At 39.8% G+C, this 19,434-nt stretch overlaps 1 protein-coding gene across 4 annotated transcripts in view; it reads left to right on the plus strand.

Moving 5' to 3' along the window:
* Positions 1-19,434, plus strand: part of ELMO1 (engulfment and cell motility 1) — a 390,193-nt gene that overhangs the window by 106,449 nt on the left and 264,310 nt on the right. For 3 of the 4 annotated variants that reach the window (XM_056520469.1, XM_056520471.1, XM_056520470.1), the window contains 7 exons: positions 490-525; positions 11,665-11,764; positions 13,910-14,061; positions 15,400-15,478; positions 17,121-17,165; positions 17,741-17,791; positions 18,540-18,662. In XM_056520469.1, the coding sequence (XP_056376444.1) occupies positions 490-525; positions 11,665-11,764; positions 13,910-14,061; positions 15,400-15,478; positions 17,121-17,165; positions 17,741-17,791; positions 18,540-18,662 (586 nt within the window). The remainder of the gene's footprint in view (positions 1-489; positions 526-11,664; positions 11,765-13,909; positions 14,062-15,399; positions 15,479-17,120; positions 17,166-17,740; positions 17,792-18,539; positions 18,663-19,434) is intronic. The other variant, XM_056520472.1, reaches the window with a different exon arrangement.

The following is a 19,434-nucleotide window of genomic DNA, read 5'->3' on the forward strand; positions in this document are numbered from 1 at the left end:
GGATTGGACTTTTGGTTTTCTTGATATGAACAAAAATGCACTTACACTGTAGTTGGGCCCCATGTTGTAACCCCATTCTGTAGTTAGGCCACCTTTTTTTTTCTGCCCCCACTGTGTATTTAGGCCTCCTCTAGCCCCTACTCAGTAGCTAGGCTTGCTTATTGTGCCCCCTTTCAGTAGATAGGCCTCCTCTTTTGCCCCATTCTTTAGTTAGACTCTTCTTTGTATCCCCACTCTGTAGTTTTTCTGCCCTCTTTGTGCCTCCCATGCTGTAGTCGGGTCCTTCCAACATAAAAAATAAAAATCACAGGGATCATTACATGATTCTCCAAAGGGGGAGTCCAATGTTGTACTGCAGCCTATTGTCATATAGAAAAATATAAAAATTAAATACACTCACAGGTGGAAATTTCTGACAATCAAAATATGTTTGTTTTGAAGTGACAATGAACTTTCGCTCATTTTATTCCATATTTTTACTTTTTGCAGGAAATATCAAAAATTGCAGAAGATTATGAAGCCCTGGTAAGAATTCTCCTGCATCCCCATATACTTTTCATGTCAACTACTGTTTAATCACCCTTCTAATGCTGCATCCTGACTGTTATAATATTTTCTGTGTAGGAAGCCTCATATGAAAGAGTTAGTGTCATTTGCAAAAACTTTTCACATATCCTCCAGAAAGTTTAGATCGCATCAGGTCTTTGTACTGAGACCCACTGCGATCATGAGTAATAGCTGGCTGACGTGTGTGACAACATGCTCTTCTCACTCAGTCGTTCAAATCTGACTCTTTCACTGCATCAATCTATTGGGTAAAAGAGGCAGATCGGGAGGCGGCCATGCCACGCACTTCAGCAGGATATTGCTCTCAATCACATTTCCTGTGTAGTGGCCACTGCATTGCAATTGTTTGTCTAAGTGATGCTTACCTTGGGGATAACAGCTGATGCAAGGAATGAGAAGACAGACTTCTGTTGATCAGCTGTTTAAAGAGATTTTCCTCACAAAGGGTTTTTGTCTTGAGACCGTATCAAGAACGGAGCTAAATTCCATCATAACACAGCAGGAAAACGTTTCCCTCTAGGGATAAGTATCTGATTGTGGGGGGTCAGACCAATCGGGAGCACGGCTCACAGTCAGAGCAGTGTGTGTGTGTGTGTGTGTGTGTGTGTGTGTGTGTTACAGCAATAGCGCGAAGATATGTGTAATATAACACTTTTTACATTTCAATACTGCTGTTTCTTAGCTTACCATTTGGCCATATAGTGTGTACTGTCCGACCACGATTAGTTGACCTAATTTGGGATGGGCATTACACTAAAGATATGGCTCTCTTGAGCTAGCACTAAGCTTACAGTTTTGGGCATGTAAGATCTAGCTATTCCCTACTTAAAAACACCTAGTGGTATGGGTGGAGTGCTCGAACCAAGATGGAGGCAGCCACTCCCTCTAAAAATGTAACCTAAAAAGGAAAAATTGGTCAGCACATCTTACACAACAATTTTTTTTTTTGCCTGTGCTTGTAGTTCAGCCGCAGCAGCATGCACCTGAAAGGTAATAGTGAATATGTAATAGCAGATTGTTGTAAAAAGTTTATTAAAAAGTAATAATTTTAAGTCTTAAATGTCACTTTTCACATTCTGATGTTATGGCCTTGTGCTAAAATAAATAAAGTTTTCACTCATCATTCAGCACTCAGTACGCCATAATGACAAAGTGAAAACAAAATGTTAGAAATCTTTGCATGTTAGGAAAAAGTAAAATATCAAGTATTTATACCTATTTCTCTGATTGATAACAGCCCGGGGTCATCTTGGGTATGATGGCACAAAGTTTTCACACCTGGCTTTAGGAATTCTCTGCATTATGGGGTATTGAGTGGTGAATGAGGGGGTTTGAGTCTTTATAGTTTAGCACAATGCTGCAAAATAATAATATTTAAAAATTTAGTTTTAAAACTTTTCAAGGCAAGAATTATTATTATTATTATTATTTTTTTTATAAAAATTGATATATAGATTTTTTGGGCTGTTTCTTATCAGTCCTTTAACTCAGTTAGTCATAACCTTGGCATAGCTGATCTCATTCTCTTAGGGGAAGCCATATAAATATCTTGAATACACAGTAATAAATGACATCTGCAGTTGCAGCAACATTGTACATAGACATAATGCAATATAGCTTGAATGTTTTATGTTTTAGTGAGTCCTTTTCTAAACCATAAAGTGCATCATAATGGAAAGTTATTTTTTATTTTTTTTTGCAGAACATTCTGTGTGGAGAATAGTAATACATTATGTTAATAATGTTTTGGTTGGTATTGATGAAGCCAAGCTATAGAGTAGATATTCCACTCAGTCTCTAGTAAATAGAAGACAATGTTAAAGTGGTTATCCCAAGATTAAGTTTTATCAAGATAGGGGATAAGTTCCAGATCGCTAGGGGTCTGACTGCTGGGACCCCTCCAGATCCAGATAATGAAGGTTGGTTGTACCCCTAAGTGCTCAGCTGCCACTATATTCATTGTCTATGGGACATGTGGACATTTCCAAGCACTAAACTCTGGGGGAGATTTATCAAAACCTGTCCAGAAGAAAAGTTGCTGAGTTGCCCATAGTAACCAATCAGATCGCTTCTTTCATTTTTCAGAGGCCCTTTCAAAATTGAAAGAAGGAATCTGGTTGCTATGGGCAACCCAGCAACTTTTCTTCTGCACAGGATTTGATAATTCTCCCCCTCTGTGTTTGAAATTCGAAAAGGCTTGTGTGGATAGAGTGGTGACACAGCATGTGCCCTGCCACTCCGTTCACTTTGGGGATGAGTGGCCTGTGTTCTTGTGATCAGCTAACTATTTGTGAACTTGAAAATTATCGGCGAACGAACAGAGTGCTGGTCGCACATGCGTGGTGCCCTACATTATTTCTGGAATCACATTTCAGATGTGATTATGCCTTTTGTGATTATGACCTACTTATTGTACAGAGCCATAATAAAGCACCCATAGACTTGTATGGAATTCTACTGTGCCTCCAACTTTATAAGGATATTTATTTCCTGTCCGACCCTGTGGATTCAGTATAATAACATGTTCCATTACACATTGTATTACGGAGCTATTTTTCTGGGAGAGAGTATTCTATAAGATGAAACTGTGTGTAGAACCAGATGGCTGTACACTTAGGGGGACATTTATCATTAGCTTTACACAGGAGTCAAGTCCTGAGAAAAAAAAGTGTGGGAACTCACCCAAGATTTCCACTCAAAGACTGGTCCTGCAGGACTCCTGCTTATGGGAATGGTGATCGTGATGTGGAAAAAGTGCAGGCACTCTAAATGTCCTAAATGTCCCTGCAAATTTTGTGCAATTGCATTTTTTGTGCAATTTGTTTGCTCAATTTTCAAAGTTGTCTACTGTTTGGATCACCATACACCACTTTTTGCAGAGGAGCTGTATTTATTATTTGCGAAAATTAAATTTAGAAGTGTTTTTTATTTATTTTTTTGCTTGAGCAAAGCCTACTTTTTTGCGCAAACCTACACCATCTAATAGGACACGCACAAAAATGTCAGAGGACAGAGTACAAAGCTTAACCCCTTAATGACGAAGGACATATATGTACGTCCTCCGCTGGCTCCCGCGATATGGCGCGGAGTCACGCGATGTCCCTGTGTCATATCGGGTCGGTCCCAGCGGCTATCAACGGCCGGGACCCGCGGCTAATACAGGACATCACCGATCACAGTGATGCCCTGTATTAACCCTTCAGACGCGGCGATCAAAGCTGACCGCCGCATCTGAAATGAAAGTGAAAGTATCCCGGCTGCTCAGTCGGGTTGTTCGGGACTGCTGCGGATAAATCGCGGCGTCCCGAACAGCTGACAGGACACCGGGAGGGCCCTTACTTGCCTCCTCTGTGTCCGATCGACGAATGACTGCTCCGTGCCTGAGATCCAGGCAGGAGCAGTCAAGTGCTGATAACACTGATCACAGGCGTGTTAATACACGCCAGTGATCAGCATAGTAGATCAGTGTGTGCAGTGTTATAGGTCCCTATGGGACCTATAACACTGCAAAAAAAAAAGTAAAAAAAAGTGTTAATAAAGGTCATTTAACCCCTTCCCTAATAAAAGTTTGAATCACCCCCACCTTTTCCCATAAAAAAAAAAAAACGTGCATAAATGTCCGAACTATAAAAAGATATAATTAATTAAACCGCACGGTCAATGGCGTACACGTAAAATAATTCCAAAGTCCAAAAAAGCGTATTTTTGGTCACTTTTTATACCATTAAAAAATTTATAAAAAGTGATCAAAAAGTCTGATCAAAACAAAAATGGTACAGATAAAAACTTCAGATCACGGCGCAAAAAATGAGTCATCATACCGCCCTGTACGTGGAAAAATAAAAAAGTTATAGGGGTCAGAAGATGACATTTTTAAACGTATACATTTTCCTGCATGTAGTTATGATTTTTTTCCAGAAGTATGACAAAATTTAACCTATATAAGTAGGGTATCATTTTAACCGTATGGACCTAAAGAATAATAAGGTGTCATTTTTACCGAAATATGCACTGCGTAGAAACAGAAGCCCCCAAAAGTTACAAAATGGCGTTTTTGTCACACAATGATTTTTTTCCCGTTTCGCCGTGAATTTTTGGGTAAAATGACTGTCACTGCAAAGTAGAATTGGTGACACAAAAAATAAGCCATAATATGGATTTTTAGGTGGAAAACTGAAAGTGTTATGATTTTTAAAAGGTAAGGAGGAAAAAACGAAAGTGCAAAAACTGAAAAACCCTGCGTCCTTAAGTGGTTAACCCCTTCACGACGAGCGACGTACATGTACGGCGCCGCGAAGGGTTCCGGGAGCGCCGCGTCGCCGGTAGCGGTGATCGGACCGGGATGACTGCTGTTATCTAACAGCAGGCATCCCGGCACATCGCCGAGGGGGGTCCTGAGACCCCCCCATGACCGCGATGCGTGCAAATCGCAGGTCAATTCAGACCTGCGATCTGCGCGATTCCGGGTCATACGGGTCACTGGTGACCCGATGACCTGGAAAATAAGAGGGATCGTAGGTGTCCGAGACACCATCGATCCCCCTAAAGGGATAGGAGTTTGGTGGCAGGGTTGCCACCCCTCCTATCCCTGCTATTGGTCGGCCGAGCGACCGACCGATAGCAGACCGGGGTAGGGGGGGTTAAAGTTCGGTTCCCCCGCTTTGCCCACCTATCGGTGTCCGGGCAAAACGGGGGAACCGTCCAGGGAGGGTCGGCACCGAAGGTCCCTACCTGGATCCCGGATCGCGATCCTCCATGCGGGGATCCCCCACGTGCTGCGGCTGCGGCGGCGGCGGCAGCGGCTTCCGGGTCCTGCTAGGTGAGTTGTTGCCTAGCAACATCCGGAGGGCCACAGTTTACAGTGGTCTCTAAACCGTGGCCCTCCAGATGTTGCAAAACTACAACTCCCAGCATGCCCAGACAGCTGTTTGCTGTGTGGGCATGCTGGGACTTGTAGTTTTGCAATATTTAGAGGGGTTCAGGTTGTAGATCACTAAGTGGTCTCAAACTGTAGCCCTCCAGATGTTGCAAAACTACAACTCTCAGCATGCACAGACAGCAGTTTGCTGTCTGGGCATGCTGAGAGTTGTAGTTTTGCAACATCTGGAGGGCCACAGTTTTGAGACCACTGGACAGTGGTTTACAACTTGAACCCCTCTAAATCTTGCAAAACTACAACTCCCAGCATTCAGGAACAGCATAAGGCTGTCTTGGCATGCTGGGAGTTGTACTTGCGTGCCTCCAGCCATTGCATAACTACATCTCCCAGCATGCCCTTCCGCAATCAGTACATGCTGGGAGTTGCAGTTTTGCAACAGCTGGAGGCACACTGGTTGGAAAATACTGAGTTAGGTCATAGAACCTAACTCAAGGTTTTCCAGCCAGTGTGCCTCCAGCTGTTGCAAAACTACAACTCCCAGCATGCATGGTCTGTCAGTGCATGCTGGGAGTTGTAGTTTTGACCCCCCTCCCGTGTGAATGTACAGGCTACATTCACACTGGCGGCAGATTACAGTGAGTTCCCTGCTGCAAATTTGAGCTGCGGCAAATTTTCCGCCGCAGCTCAAACTCCTAGCGGGAGACTCAGTGTAATCTGCCTCCAGTGTGAATGTAACCTAAAAACACTACACTACACTAACATAAAATAAAGAGTAAAACACTACATATACACACGTACACTGCCCCCCCCCCCCACCCCCCTTCTCCAATAAAAATGAAAAACGTATTGTATGGCAGGGTTTCTAAGATGGAGCCTCCAGCTGTTGCAAAACAAAAACTCCCAGCATTTCTGGACAGCAATTGACTGTCCAAGCATCCTGGGAGTTTAGCAACAGCTGGAGGCACCCTGTTTGGGAATCACTGGCATAGAATACCCCTATGTCCACCCCTATGCAAGTCCCTAATTCAGGCCTCAAATGCGCATGGCGCTCTCTCACTTTGGAGCACTGTCGTATTTCAAGGCAACAGAATAGGGTCACATATGGGGTATCGCCGTACTCGGAAGAAATTGCCTAACAAATTTTGGGGGGCTTTTTCTCCTTTTACCCCTTATGAAAAGGAACAGTTGGGGTCTACACCAGCATGTTAGTGTAAAAAAATAAACATTTTTACACTAACATGCTGGTGTTGCCCTATACTTTTCATTTTCACAAGAGGTAAAAGGGAAAAACGCCCCCCAAAATTTGTAACACAATTTCTCCCGAGTACGGAGATACCCCATATGTGGGCGCAAAGTGCTCTGGGGGCGCACAACAAGGCCCAGAAGGGAGAGTGCGCCATGTACATTTGAGGTGATTTGCACAGAGGTGGCTGATTGTTACAGCGGTTCTGACAAACGCAAAAAAAAAAAACACACCCACATGTGACCCCATTTTGAAAACTACACCCCTCACGGATTGTAATAAGGGGTGCAGTGAGAATTTACACTCCACAGGTGTCTGACGGATCTTTGGAACAGTGGTCCGTGAAAATGAAAAATTTTGCACAGCCCACTGTTCCAAAGATCTGTCAGACACCAGTGGGGGGTAAATGTTCACTGTACCCCTCATTACATTCTGTGAGGGGTCTAGTTTCCAAAATGGTATGCCATGTGGGGGTTATTTTGCTGTTCTGGCACCATAGGGGCTTCCTAAATGCGACATGCCCCCCGAGCAAAATTTGCTCTCAAAAAGCCAAATATGACGCCTTCCCTTCTGAGCATTGTAGTTCGCCCGTAGTGCACTTCAGGTCCACTTATGGGGTACCTCCATACTCAGAAGAGATGGGGTTACAAATTTTGGGGGGTCTTTTCTGGTATTAACCATTTAAAAAATGTGAAATTTGGGTGAAAACCAACATTTTAGTGAAATGTTTTTTTTTTTTTTTTTACATATGCAAAAGTCGTGAAACACCTGTGGGGTATTAAGGCTCACTTTATTCCTTGTTATGTTCCTCAAGGGGTCTAGTTTCCAAAATGGTATGCCATGTGTTTTTTTTTTTGCTGTTCTGGCACCATATGGGCTTCCTAAAGGTGACATGCCCCCCAAAAACCATTTCAGAAAAACGTACTCTCTAAAATCCCCTTGTCGCTCCTTCCCTTCTGAGCCCTCTACTGCGCACGCCAAACACTTTACATAGACATATGAGGTATGTGCTTACTCGAGAGAAATTGGGCTACAAATATAAGTATACATTTTCTCCTTTTACCCCTTGTAAAAATTCAAAAATTGGGTCTACAAGAACATGCGAGTGTAAAAAATGAAGATTTTGAATTTTCTCCTTCACTTTGCTGCTTTTCCTGTGAAACACCTAAAGGGTTAAAACATTTACTGAAAGTCATACTGAATACTTTGGGGGGTGCAGTTTTTATAATGGGGTCATTTGTGGGGTATTTCTAATATGAAGACCCTTCAAATCCCCTTCAAACCTGAACTGGTCCCTGAAAAATTGCGAGTTTGAAAATTTTGTGAAAAATTGGAAAATTGCTGCTGAACTTTGAAGCCCTCTGGTGTCTTCCAAAAGTAAAAACTCGTCAATTTTATGATGCAAACATAAAGTAGACATATTGTATATGTGAATCCCAAAAATTTTTTGGGTAATATCCATTTTCCTTACAAGCAGAGAGCTTCAAAGTTAGAAAAATGCAAATTTTTTTATTTTTTTCATCAAATTTGGGGATTTTTCACCAGGAAAGGATGCAAGATACCACAAAAATTTACCACTATGTTAAAGTAGAATATGTCACGAAAAAACTATCTCAGAATCAGAATGATAACTAAAAGCATTCCAGAGTTATTAATGTTTAAAGTGACAGTGGTCAGATTTGCAAAAAAGGGCTTCGTCCTAGAGGTGAAAATGGGCTCCGTCCTTAACCCCTTAACGACGCAGGACGTATATTTACGTCCTGCGCCGGCTCCCGCGATATGAAGCGGGATCGCGCCGCGATCCCGCATCATATCGCGTGGGTCCCGGCGCTAATCAACGGCCGGGACCCGCGGCTAATACCACACATCGCCGATCGCGGCGATGTGCGGTATTAACCCTTTAGAAGCGGCGGTCAAAGCTGACCGCCGCTTCTGAAGTGAAACTGAAAGTATCCCGGCTGCTCAGTCGGGCTGCTCGGGACCGCCGCGGTGAAATCGCGGCGTCCCGAACAGCTGATCGGACACCGGGAGGGCTCTTACCTGCCTCCTCGGTGTCCGATCGACGAATGACTGCTCCGTGCCTGAGATCCAGGCAGGAGCAGTCAAGCGCCGATAATGCTGATCACAGGCGTGTTAATACACGCCTGTGATCAGGATGAGAGATCAGTGTGTGCAGTGTTATAGGTCCCTATGGGACCTATAACACTGCAAAAAAAAAGTTTAAAAAAAGTGTTAATAAAGGTCATTTAACCCCTTCCCTAATAAAAGTTTGAATCACCCCCCTTTTCCCATAAAAAAAATAAAACAGTGTAAAAAAAAATAAAAATAAACATATGTGGTATCGCCGCGTGCGTAAATGTCCGAACTATAAAAATATATCATTAATTAAGCCGTACGGTCAATGGCGTACGCGCAAAAAAATTCCAAAGTCCCAAAAAGCGTATTTTGGTAACTTTTTATAACATTAAAAAATGAATAAAAAGTGATCAAAAAGTCAGATCAAAACAAAAATCACACCAATAAAAACTTCAGATCACGGCGCAAAAAATTAGTCCTCATACCGCCCCGTACGTGGAAAAATAAAAAAGTTATAGGGGTCAGAAGATGACATTTTTAAACGTATAAATTTTCCTGCATGTAGTTATGATTTTTACCAGAAGTGCGACAAAATCAAACCTATATAATTAGGGTATCATTTTAACCGTATGGACCTACAGAATAATGATAAGGTGTAATTTTTACCGAAATATGCACTGCGTAGAAACGGAAGCCCCCAAAAGTTACAAAATGGCGTTTTTTTTTCGATTTTGTCGCACAATGATTTTTTTTTCCGTTTTGCCGTGCATTTTTGGGTAAAATGACTAATGTCACTGCAAAGTAGAATTGGCGACGCAAAAAATAAGCCATAATATAATATGGATTTTTAGGTGGAAAATTGAAAGGGTTATGATTTTTAAAAGATAAGGAGGAAAAAACGAAAGTGCAAAAACTGAAAAACCCTGAGTCCTTAAGGGGTTAAAGGGGTACTCTGGTGGAAAACTTTTTTTTTTTTTTTTTAAATCAACTGGTGCCAGAAAGTTAAACAGATTTGTAAATTACTTCTATAAAAAAATCATAATATTTCTAGTACTTATTAGCTGCTGAATACTACAGAGAAAATTATTTTCTTTTTGGAACACAGAGCTCTCTGCTGGCATCATGACCACAGTGCTCTCTGCTGACGTCTCTGTCTATTTTAAGAACTGTCCAGAGTAGGAGAAAATCCCCATAGAAAACATATGCTGCTCTGTAGTTTCCTCTGTAGTATTCAGTAGTTAATAAGTACTAGAAGGATTAAAAATTTTTAATAGAACTAATTTACAAATCTGTAGCTTTCTGGCACCAATTTTCCACCGGAGTACCCCTTTAAACCAATCTCTGCAGCTCACTGGTTTCTATAATTGGGCAAAATGTATCAAGGCCTGTGCATCTTTTTGGTAAATTTTTAGCCACTGTGCAAACAATACACCAAGCAAACGGGTAAAATCTTTACTACCTTACACCAACATTGATAAATGTCCACCTTAGTGCCTATAGCTCCACAGCAAGGAGCTGATAGGATTTCTTATTCCTCCCTAAGCCTGCTCTGTTTTCTTTTGCTTCCTGAATAATTTATAAACTTATATTTTGTGATTTAGTGAGTAGACATTTTTGAGAGATATATTAGTTGTATGTTCTGTATACTTTCATAATATATGTTACAATTTCTTTAAATGTGTGTTCCAGTCCATTTTATTTGGTTGCTTTCATTCTTGGCTTTCGAACGCCACCTAGTGTCAGAAGCAAAAATCATTTACCACAATGTTACTAACATCTCAAGTAGCTTTGAAAATACTCCAATTTATCCCGGTTTATCTTTGGATGTAAATAAAAGAGAAAATATTACTCATACCTTATAATTCATAAAAGAAAAACAAAAATAAATCATCATTACATTTTATGCAACCTTGAACTTTTTTTTATTGCAGTGTGCTTTTAGAGTAGCGGTTTGTGGCGTGTAGGGTGATGACATTTTTATTGGAAATTAGGTCTTTTTGGTAACTGATACGTAATCGTATTATCACTTAAAATATTGTCACTAGGTAGTAAAAAAAAGAAAAAAATTGTAACTAATATAAAATGTCACCTACTGCTCACGTCTAGGACTGATGCTTTTAATATTTTTTTTTATTTTTTTTTTATATGAGGAATATAATATATTCTTGTAATAAGAGGCATAATTATTTCTAATTAAAGGGGTACTCAGGTGGAAAACTTTTTTTATTTTTTATTAACTGGTGCCAGAAAGTTAAACAGATTTGTAAATTACTTCTATAAAAAAAAAATCTTAATCCTTTTAGTACTTTTTTAGTAGCTGTATGCTACAGAGCAAATTCTTTACTTTTTGAATTTCTTTTTTGTGTTGTCCACAGTGCTCTCTGCTGACACCTCTTTCCATGTCAGGAACTGTCCAGAGCTGCATAGGTTTGCTATGGGGATTTTCTCCTGCTCTGGACAGTTTCTGATACGGGCATCAGGTGTCAGCAGAGAACACTGTGGACAACACGAAAAATAAATAAAAAAAATAAAGATTTTCCTCTGTAGCAAACAGCTGCTAAAAGGTACTGAAAGTATTTTTTATTAGAAGTAATTTACAAATCTGTTTAACTTTCTGGCACCAGTTCATTAAAAAAATGTAAAAGATTTCCACCGGAATACCCCTTTAATCGCTTCAGATCCATAGACACCAGGAACATGTGAACCCTTTTGACCTTTATGCTTTCTAGGGAACTTTGATACCTGCTGCATGTCATATTTTCCAGCCTCTTATGCTAATGTCTGCATCTTTTATAAATTATACTGCTAAAAAGCCTTGTGGCTCCCTTTCTCAGAAATGTAAAATACTTTCTCCATTAATAATTCATTAATTTATATGTATTATTTTTTTTTTTTACAGTTTAGGTGAAATGCTTTCTTACTCATTGACAGCATTTGTGGAATTGATGGATCATGGTATTGTCTCATGGGATACGTTCTCAGTAGCATTTATAAAGAAAGTGAGTATATTTTGGCTGTGAAAAAAAGGAGGGTTGTGTGACGTAATTGCTTTTTGAAAAAGAGCAATACATTATTATATAGAGTAATACATTATTATTTAGAGCAATACATTATTATATAGAGCAATATATTTTTATATAGAGCAATACATTATTATATAGAGTAATACATTATTATATAGAGCAATATATTTTTATATAGAGCAATACATTATTATATAGAGCAATACATTATTATATAGAGCAATATATAATTATATAGAGCAGTACATAATTAGATAAAGCAATATATTATTATATACAGCAGTACATTATTATATAGAGCAATATATTATTATATAGAGCAATATATTATTATATAGAGCAATACATTATATATATAGAGCAATACATTATTATATAGAGCAATATATTATTATATAGAGCAATACATTATTATATAGAGCAATACATTATTATATAGAGCAATATATTATTATATAGAGCAACGTTTCTGCTCCTATGGAGCCATTTTCAAGCCTAGTGATACATACAGCCAACAAGGTATTTATACCCAAACAAAGTGCAAAGTGCTATTAAAATTCTACAGGTGAAAGACATTTCAATCAATACATAATTATATATAAATGTGAAAAGATTTACGAGTATTATACAACAATACATTAATATGTGACAGGTAAGAAAGTGCATATTACAGTGCCAGTGCATTAAAATTGAATAAGCTTGAAAAAATATTAATCCATAGGCAATATACAAAACATAACATTAATTAATTCCAAATTATAAATAACTCACAGGTGTACATAACATATTAAGGAGATGTATCCTACCCGCTCTGTATATCCATCCTGGCACCGTTAGCGTGGATTCAAAATCTACTGCGCATGTACAAGTAAACATTCCGATCATGTGACTAGTGATTTTGTCGGCTGTATGTATCACTAGGCTTGAAAATGGCTCCATAGGAGCAGAAACGTTGCTGTATTGAGACATGTGTGAATAAATGCACCTTTTTTTTCTGGAGTGCTGCGTCATTGGAATTTTATTTTCCATTAACCCCAGCCTAAATACTTATTTACCCCTCTAACAGTCTTCTTATGTGCTTTCCCAGTAATACATTCTAAAAGTGAGGTCTGTGGGTTCAGGGAAATGGAGACACTTCCATTTTTGGGTTGCAATGTCACCCCATTAACTTGCCAGAGCTGTGTTTCGGCTAGGCACAGTGATTATTATTATTATTATTTTTTTGGGGCGCTCCTCCAGAAGTGGCTGAGAGAAAGAATGGGGAGATTAAAATTCTCATCAAAACCACACAGGTCCTATTATTTTTTTTTTATATAGTGACTTCTATAGATTTGAATATAGTCAGAATTTAATATCAGAGGAGCTGCTATACTTCTCCACAACCCTTTTTTTTTTTTTGATGCCACTGTACCTCCTTTGGGCATAAGGCAAATATGACGCACAGTGCTTGGCTTACAGATTCTAAGCTCTTTTCGGTAATTTGTTAGAACTCTCTTGTAGCTCCAGGGGAGAGATGTGTTGAAGCCTTTAGTTTCTCTGTTATATGCAGCAGTAGGGGCGTTTGTTGCTGATATTAGTCTCAGGAAACCAATCCCATTAGGGTTTTTTACATATATATACAATGTGCTTTCTACTATTGCAATATTGTTTGGATATTATAAGTTTTTATTTATGACTAAGATCAGTGGGATCTGTTAAGATACACCAATAAAACCCCATAATCTCAATCCATAGAGTGTAGCTTTGCTAAAAGGGTCTCTACAGTTGTTGGTTTTTGAAGACTGATCAGTGTGTAATGTTGCAATAGTTCCCCATGAACAAAATGTTAAAGGGAACCCGACATCACCTTCATGCTGCCAAAACCATGAGTGATTGGGGCCATCCGAGGTGTCTTCCCACCTCCCTGCCGGCCTTGATTGATAGATCTCGCTCTGTCTGGGTATAGAAAGAGATATAGATCAGTCAATGCTGACAAGATGTATAGAAGATGATAGGGACCATCTCTCTCTATACGTATCTCTGTCTCTTTCTCTCTTTCTTTGACTCGTATATAATATTTTATTGTCATCCTAATCCCATAATTATAACATGATCTCTAAACACATCTTTGTCTTCCTCCAGATTGCAAGCTTTGTGAACAAGTTAGGCATGGATGTCTCTGTTTTACAACGATCTCTAGCTATTCTTGAATCCATGGTTCTGAACAGCCATGATCTTTATCAGAAGGTTGCACAGGAAATCTCTATTGGACAGTTAATTCCACTTCTTCAAGGGTAAACAAACACCATTGTCCGATTGTAGACACCATTGTCAAGCAGACCATCATTTTCTACCTTCAAATAGGTTTTCCAACAGATGACTTTTATTGCATTTCTATTGGAGAAGTCTGATTCCAGTTGTTGGAATTTATCCTGAAAAAACGGGGTGCTTGGTTAAGAACAAGAGGAGAAACTGTTGAAATGTATCTCTGGTTGTATAGAAAAACTATTAGTGTGAAGGACTTGGCAAAATACAAATTTCTCTAGATATCATCATACTGCCTCAAAAGATATAGATATCACAGTGTTGGCTCCCATACTGGAGACACAGGAGAAACAGGAAAATGTTCTCCTGCATTGTAATCTGTCTTTTCTATATAACTACCTATTTACCAGACAACATGACTCCCCTACTTTAGATCTGTCAACAAATGTAGATTTAGAATGTGTTTGTTGTCTATTTAAAGCATGCATGGCTCAGGTACCAAAGGTGTTCTGTAAGTGTTTCTAGAATTTGTAACATTTGGATGTCAAGGGGTTTCTGGGCTTCTGAAAAAAATGGACTGGGAATGGAATGATAAGTAAATAGTATTTACCCATCATATAATTTCTTGTGAACTTTTGAGTAGTTCACCCGTGGTATTACCCACATGACCTTCCATACACTCGGCATGGGATTGAGGCAACCAATACTGACCTCAGCAGTCGCATGCAAGAGGAAGTGCACGTGATTCAAAAGCCTGGAAACCCCTCTTTAAAGTTGTTGTATCACTATTAAGATGTTTTCCCTATTCACACTTATTCTCCAAACCCTACCCCTCAACCCTCAATCTCGAGAATGAGGTCCTGTCAGAATGACATGACATTAAATGTGGGCACTGCTGCTCTATTCATTGTTTCTTGGAGCTGCCTGAGATTGTGGGCTATCCCATCAGTTATTCCCTCTGTATTCACACATTTATCTTTTATCTTTAAAGATAATGTCATCTAGATTTTTTTTTATATTGAAGCATGCTCTTTTCCTTTTTTTTTTTTTTTCAAATTAATTTACACAACAGGAAGTGTCAGTTTATTAGGCTTAGTTGACATCATGGAAACTGCTAGATTTCTGGATTTTATTTTAAAATTTAGATAAAAAATTAGAAAAAAAAGTTTTTATTGGGTAAATTTTTTTATGACACATTCCCTTTCAAGCAGCCTGTTCTGATTGACTGGTAATAAACACCCAAAATGTGGAGGGTAGATATCTTTATAACAGAATTCCTGCTGTATTCATTACTTGTTAGAGTATATACCATTATAGTAAGATTGCCACTTGTTATATTTTGATGTTTTGATTTATTTTGCCTTAAGGATAGACCAAGAGATTCAGACCTACGCTATTGCAGTGATCAATGCTCTGTTCCTCAAAGCTCCGGATGCAACAAGACAGGTATCTACAGAAATGTACCTTTTGTATGGAGAGAGGTGGGGGGGGGGTGACCTACACACTTCTAACCTACAGTCTGATGGACCATTGAAAGGCAGTATGACTTTATAATCCGACTACAGTGCACCATTAAAACACATACACTTAACTGCCAACATATATGGATATGCTTTCTAGCTAGTTATTTCAGCCACACCTATTGCAAAGAGGTGCATTAAATCCGGCAGGTAGCAGTACAATATCTGTAGACAAATAGCAGCAATTTGGATATTTCTAAAGAATTCACTGATCTGCTAGTTCTACTTGCTCTCAGGTAGATGCAAAAATAGATACTATATATAACAGAATGCCTCTAGCCACATTAATACTAGCTACACAGAAAAAACATACTATAATAACCCATGAATTAGTAACTCTGCTTGCTGTAATTTAACCATATAATATAGCAAAATGAGCACCTACTTACCCTATTCAGGCCATTGGAATTAATAGGCCCACTGCAGTATGCTAAAGTATACATTGGCTTCCTTTTTTTGATGGGATGCCAACAGATACCTTAACGTACAGCGGGAATGCAGTGTGAACCTGGCCTAACACCCTTCTGCAATGATATGTTCAGCAAACTGAAATAGATGTGATGGTTAGGTGTCATAATTTTGGCCACTTAGTTGTTGAAGATATACAAACAGGTCATTTTTGATCAAGGCTATTAACAACATTGCATACAACAAAAGAACATACTCATCTTATACCCCTGTTCTTTGTGTAAATCTAGTTGATGTATAACCCTTAGAGAGGTTTTCTGACCCCAAAGTCAATAGCCTGCGATCCCATGCAGATAATCAAATTCCCTCCTTTTTATTCACCCCCCCCCCCCCCATTTCTGACTCTCCCAGTCAGGTTCACAAACACTGTTTGTTTTTTTACAACCCGCACTCCTGTATTGCACCATTTCCAGCTCTTGCTACCATGGCTGTGAGCGTTGACCTCACAGCCAGCTTTTAGATACTCCCCTTAAAACACTGTCCCCTCTACAGCTCCCATTGCAGACTCTCATTGTGTCTTGCAGCCCTGGATGTGTCTGATTCCTACATGGCAACCATCACTATCATGCATGTTCGTGGGAAGCCAGTGGTACATAGAGACTTCTCTCTACCAAATCCCTTAGATTGCTCAGTTGCTATTGACTGCAGTATTTTAGGGATTAAACTGGCAGGAATGGATCCCCTCTGTGCCCAACAGCTGCAATAGGGTCCTGGCTGTGTATTACAGCCAATCTCCTGCTGCTTTATTACGTGGACAAAATGGGAGTGTCTGCACAGTCAGAGCTCAGGATGCATAATATAGAACATCCTAAATTCACTATTTATTTATATAACTTCACTTCACAATAAGGACAACTTGATCTATGTGTAGGTAGTCCACCCTAGTTATTGTAAAGGGTACTGGGACTAGTTGGCTAGTTTGCTCTATTATCTTAATTTAAAGGGAAAATTATAACTTTAAAATACCTAGCTTGTGGGATGATATTTACTGCTATTAGTTTAAATGACATGTTGTGTCTCTCTATGGAAGATGTAAGCATTAATATACTATACACTGCCCCTTCTCCTCTTAATGCTGCACTTGGCTGTATCCCTCTCAGCATTACGTAGAAGACAGCATTGACATTCTTGATTTTCCTCTGAGTGTAAGTCTGCTAAATCTTTTCTATTGAAGGTTTTATATGCATGCTTGTCTGTGTGATATGTGAGTGTTTATATATTTGTATCATTTTTATATCTTTATTTCTTAGCTATGCTCGCTTGACAAGTTATTTATTTCTTGTGAAAATGATGTCTATTACTGCCTTGATAAGTTTGTTTTTTGGGCAACTTTTCATTCAGTCCTGAATTTTGGTGGTCATTATCTAAGGGTTGGAGTGCCATTTTTCTGATTAAGAGCTCCAAATCCCCTACTTGCCATAAAACAGCCTTAGAGTTAAAGGGGTACTCCACTGCTCAGCGTTTGGAACAAAATGTTCCGAACGCTGGACCCGGCACCGGGAGCTCGTGACGCCATAGCCCTGCCCCCTCATGATGTCACGCCCCGCCCCCCTCAATGCAAGTCTATTGGGAGGGGGCGTGAACATATCACTGGAGTTTTGTACAACCAGTAAACATAACCTACTGAATACCATAGCAAAGGTGTTCTACAACAATTATAAAATATTGATTTTTTTTTTTTTATAAATATATAAACATATATATTTTTTCTTCAAAACAGGAGATGGCAAACATATTAACACAGAAGCAGCTCCGTTCTATAATTCTTACAGTAAGTATAATCAGTATGTTGTCTTTAAAGGGGTTACCTTCTTTAGACATTTCATATTAGTGCATAAGGGTGTAGTGCTTCACTTCTACTCGAAGCTCACCCGGCTACATGGACCTTCCTGCTGAAAGTAACACTTACTGGTGATCACGGGAGGCCCTGGCAGCATGAATCCCTGTGATCAATTTATTATTTACATGGATAAATATTGTTCAAATAGTGAAAAAAAGGGGACAATGGGGTTGATTTGATGTGGACTTTTGGTAAAAAAAACTACATAAAAATCTAGATATAAAGAACAGCGCATTTTATTCAAGAAATAAATTTCACGTATGCAATATGGGAAAAAATTTAAAAGGGTATTCCATATACTAGAATTTCTTATATCTAGCTAGAGTCACAATGAAAATAACAAAAGTCCTGCATTGGGCCAGAAGGCATCACAAGGGGAGCCCAGAGGGAGCAAGGTAGGTAAGTTATGGTATATGTTGTTTTTTTTATATTGCAGCACCAGCTAAATATAAGAAATGTTAGTATCTGAAATACTAATTAATCGTATAACACTGTGATACGTTTCATAATTTTATAAGAATCAGACACCAGACAGGGAGGACTGCTTGTAGGAGAACTTTTGTTTGGTAATCATTATCCTCATTATATACACAAGTGATGGTGCAGTGAATATTTTATAACAAATAGTTAATCTCTTTTGCGGAGTATCCTATGATGTATTTCACTTTATTCCTTATAGCATGTAATCAGATCACAGAATGGTATTAACAATGAGATGGCACACCAGTTGTATGTACTTCAAGTGTTGACATTCAACTTACTGGAAGATAGAATGATGACAAAAATGGATCCTCAAGACCAAGTAAGTATTCCCAAGCTGACCTGTATTGTCCTAGGAGTTTTCTTCCATGATAGTGAATTATACTATCAAATGATCCTAATTGAATGTGAAACTTTGCCTGTTCAGTTTTGTACCGGATTTAAAAAAAGGAAAGAATATATATAGAATTTGGAAAGTCTTTAGACCTTTTTTTTCCACATTTTGTTATGTTGCGACTAGGGATCGACCGATTATCGGTATGGCCGATATTATCGGCCGATAATCACGATTTTGGGCATTATCGGTATCAGCAATTACCTTGCCGATAAGCCGATAATGCCCCGCCCCCCCGCACCGCCCCCCCGATCCATCGCACCGCGACCGCCCCCCCCGTAGTGCTGGGCGGTATACCGCTATGGATTTTTGCCCATACCGCTATACCGGTCGGGCCCCTCCCCCACCCTCCGAGTCAATAAAAAAATATTAAACTTACCCGTAATGGGGGTGGTCCGGGCCATCCATCCTGTAGTGTCCGGCGGCATTCCGGGTTGAGGGTGAACCGGTCCGGGCTGTCCTTCTTCTCTGGGGGTCCTCTTCTCCACTCCGGGCAGGCTCCGGACTAGTACGCTGCATAGACACCGCTACGCCGTGACGTCAGGTGCGTCGCTGCGCACGGGCGTCACTGTGCAGCGGCGTCTATGCAGCGTACTAGGCCGGAGCCTGCCCGGAGTGGAGAAGAGGACCCCCGGAGAAGGACAGCCCGGACCGGTGCACCCTCCACCCGGAATGCCGCCGGACACTACAGGAAGGGAGG

Source organism: Hyla sarda, chromosome 5 (assembly GCF_029499605.1).
Source record: "Hyla sarda isolate aHylSar1 chromosome 5, aHylSar1.hap1, whole genome shotgun sequence".
In the NCBI taxonomy this organism is placed as follows: Eukaryota; Metazoa; Chordata; class Amphibia; order Anura; family Hylidae; genus Hyla; species Hyla sarda.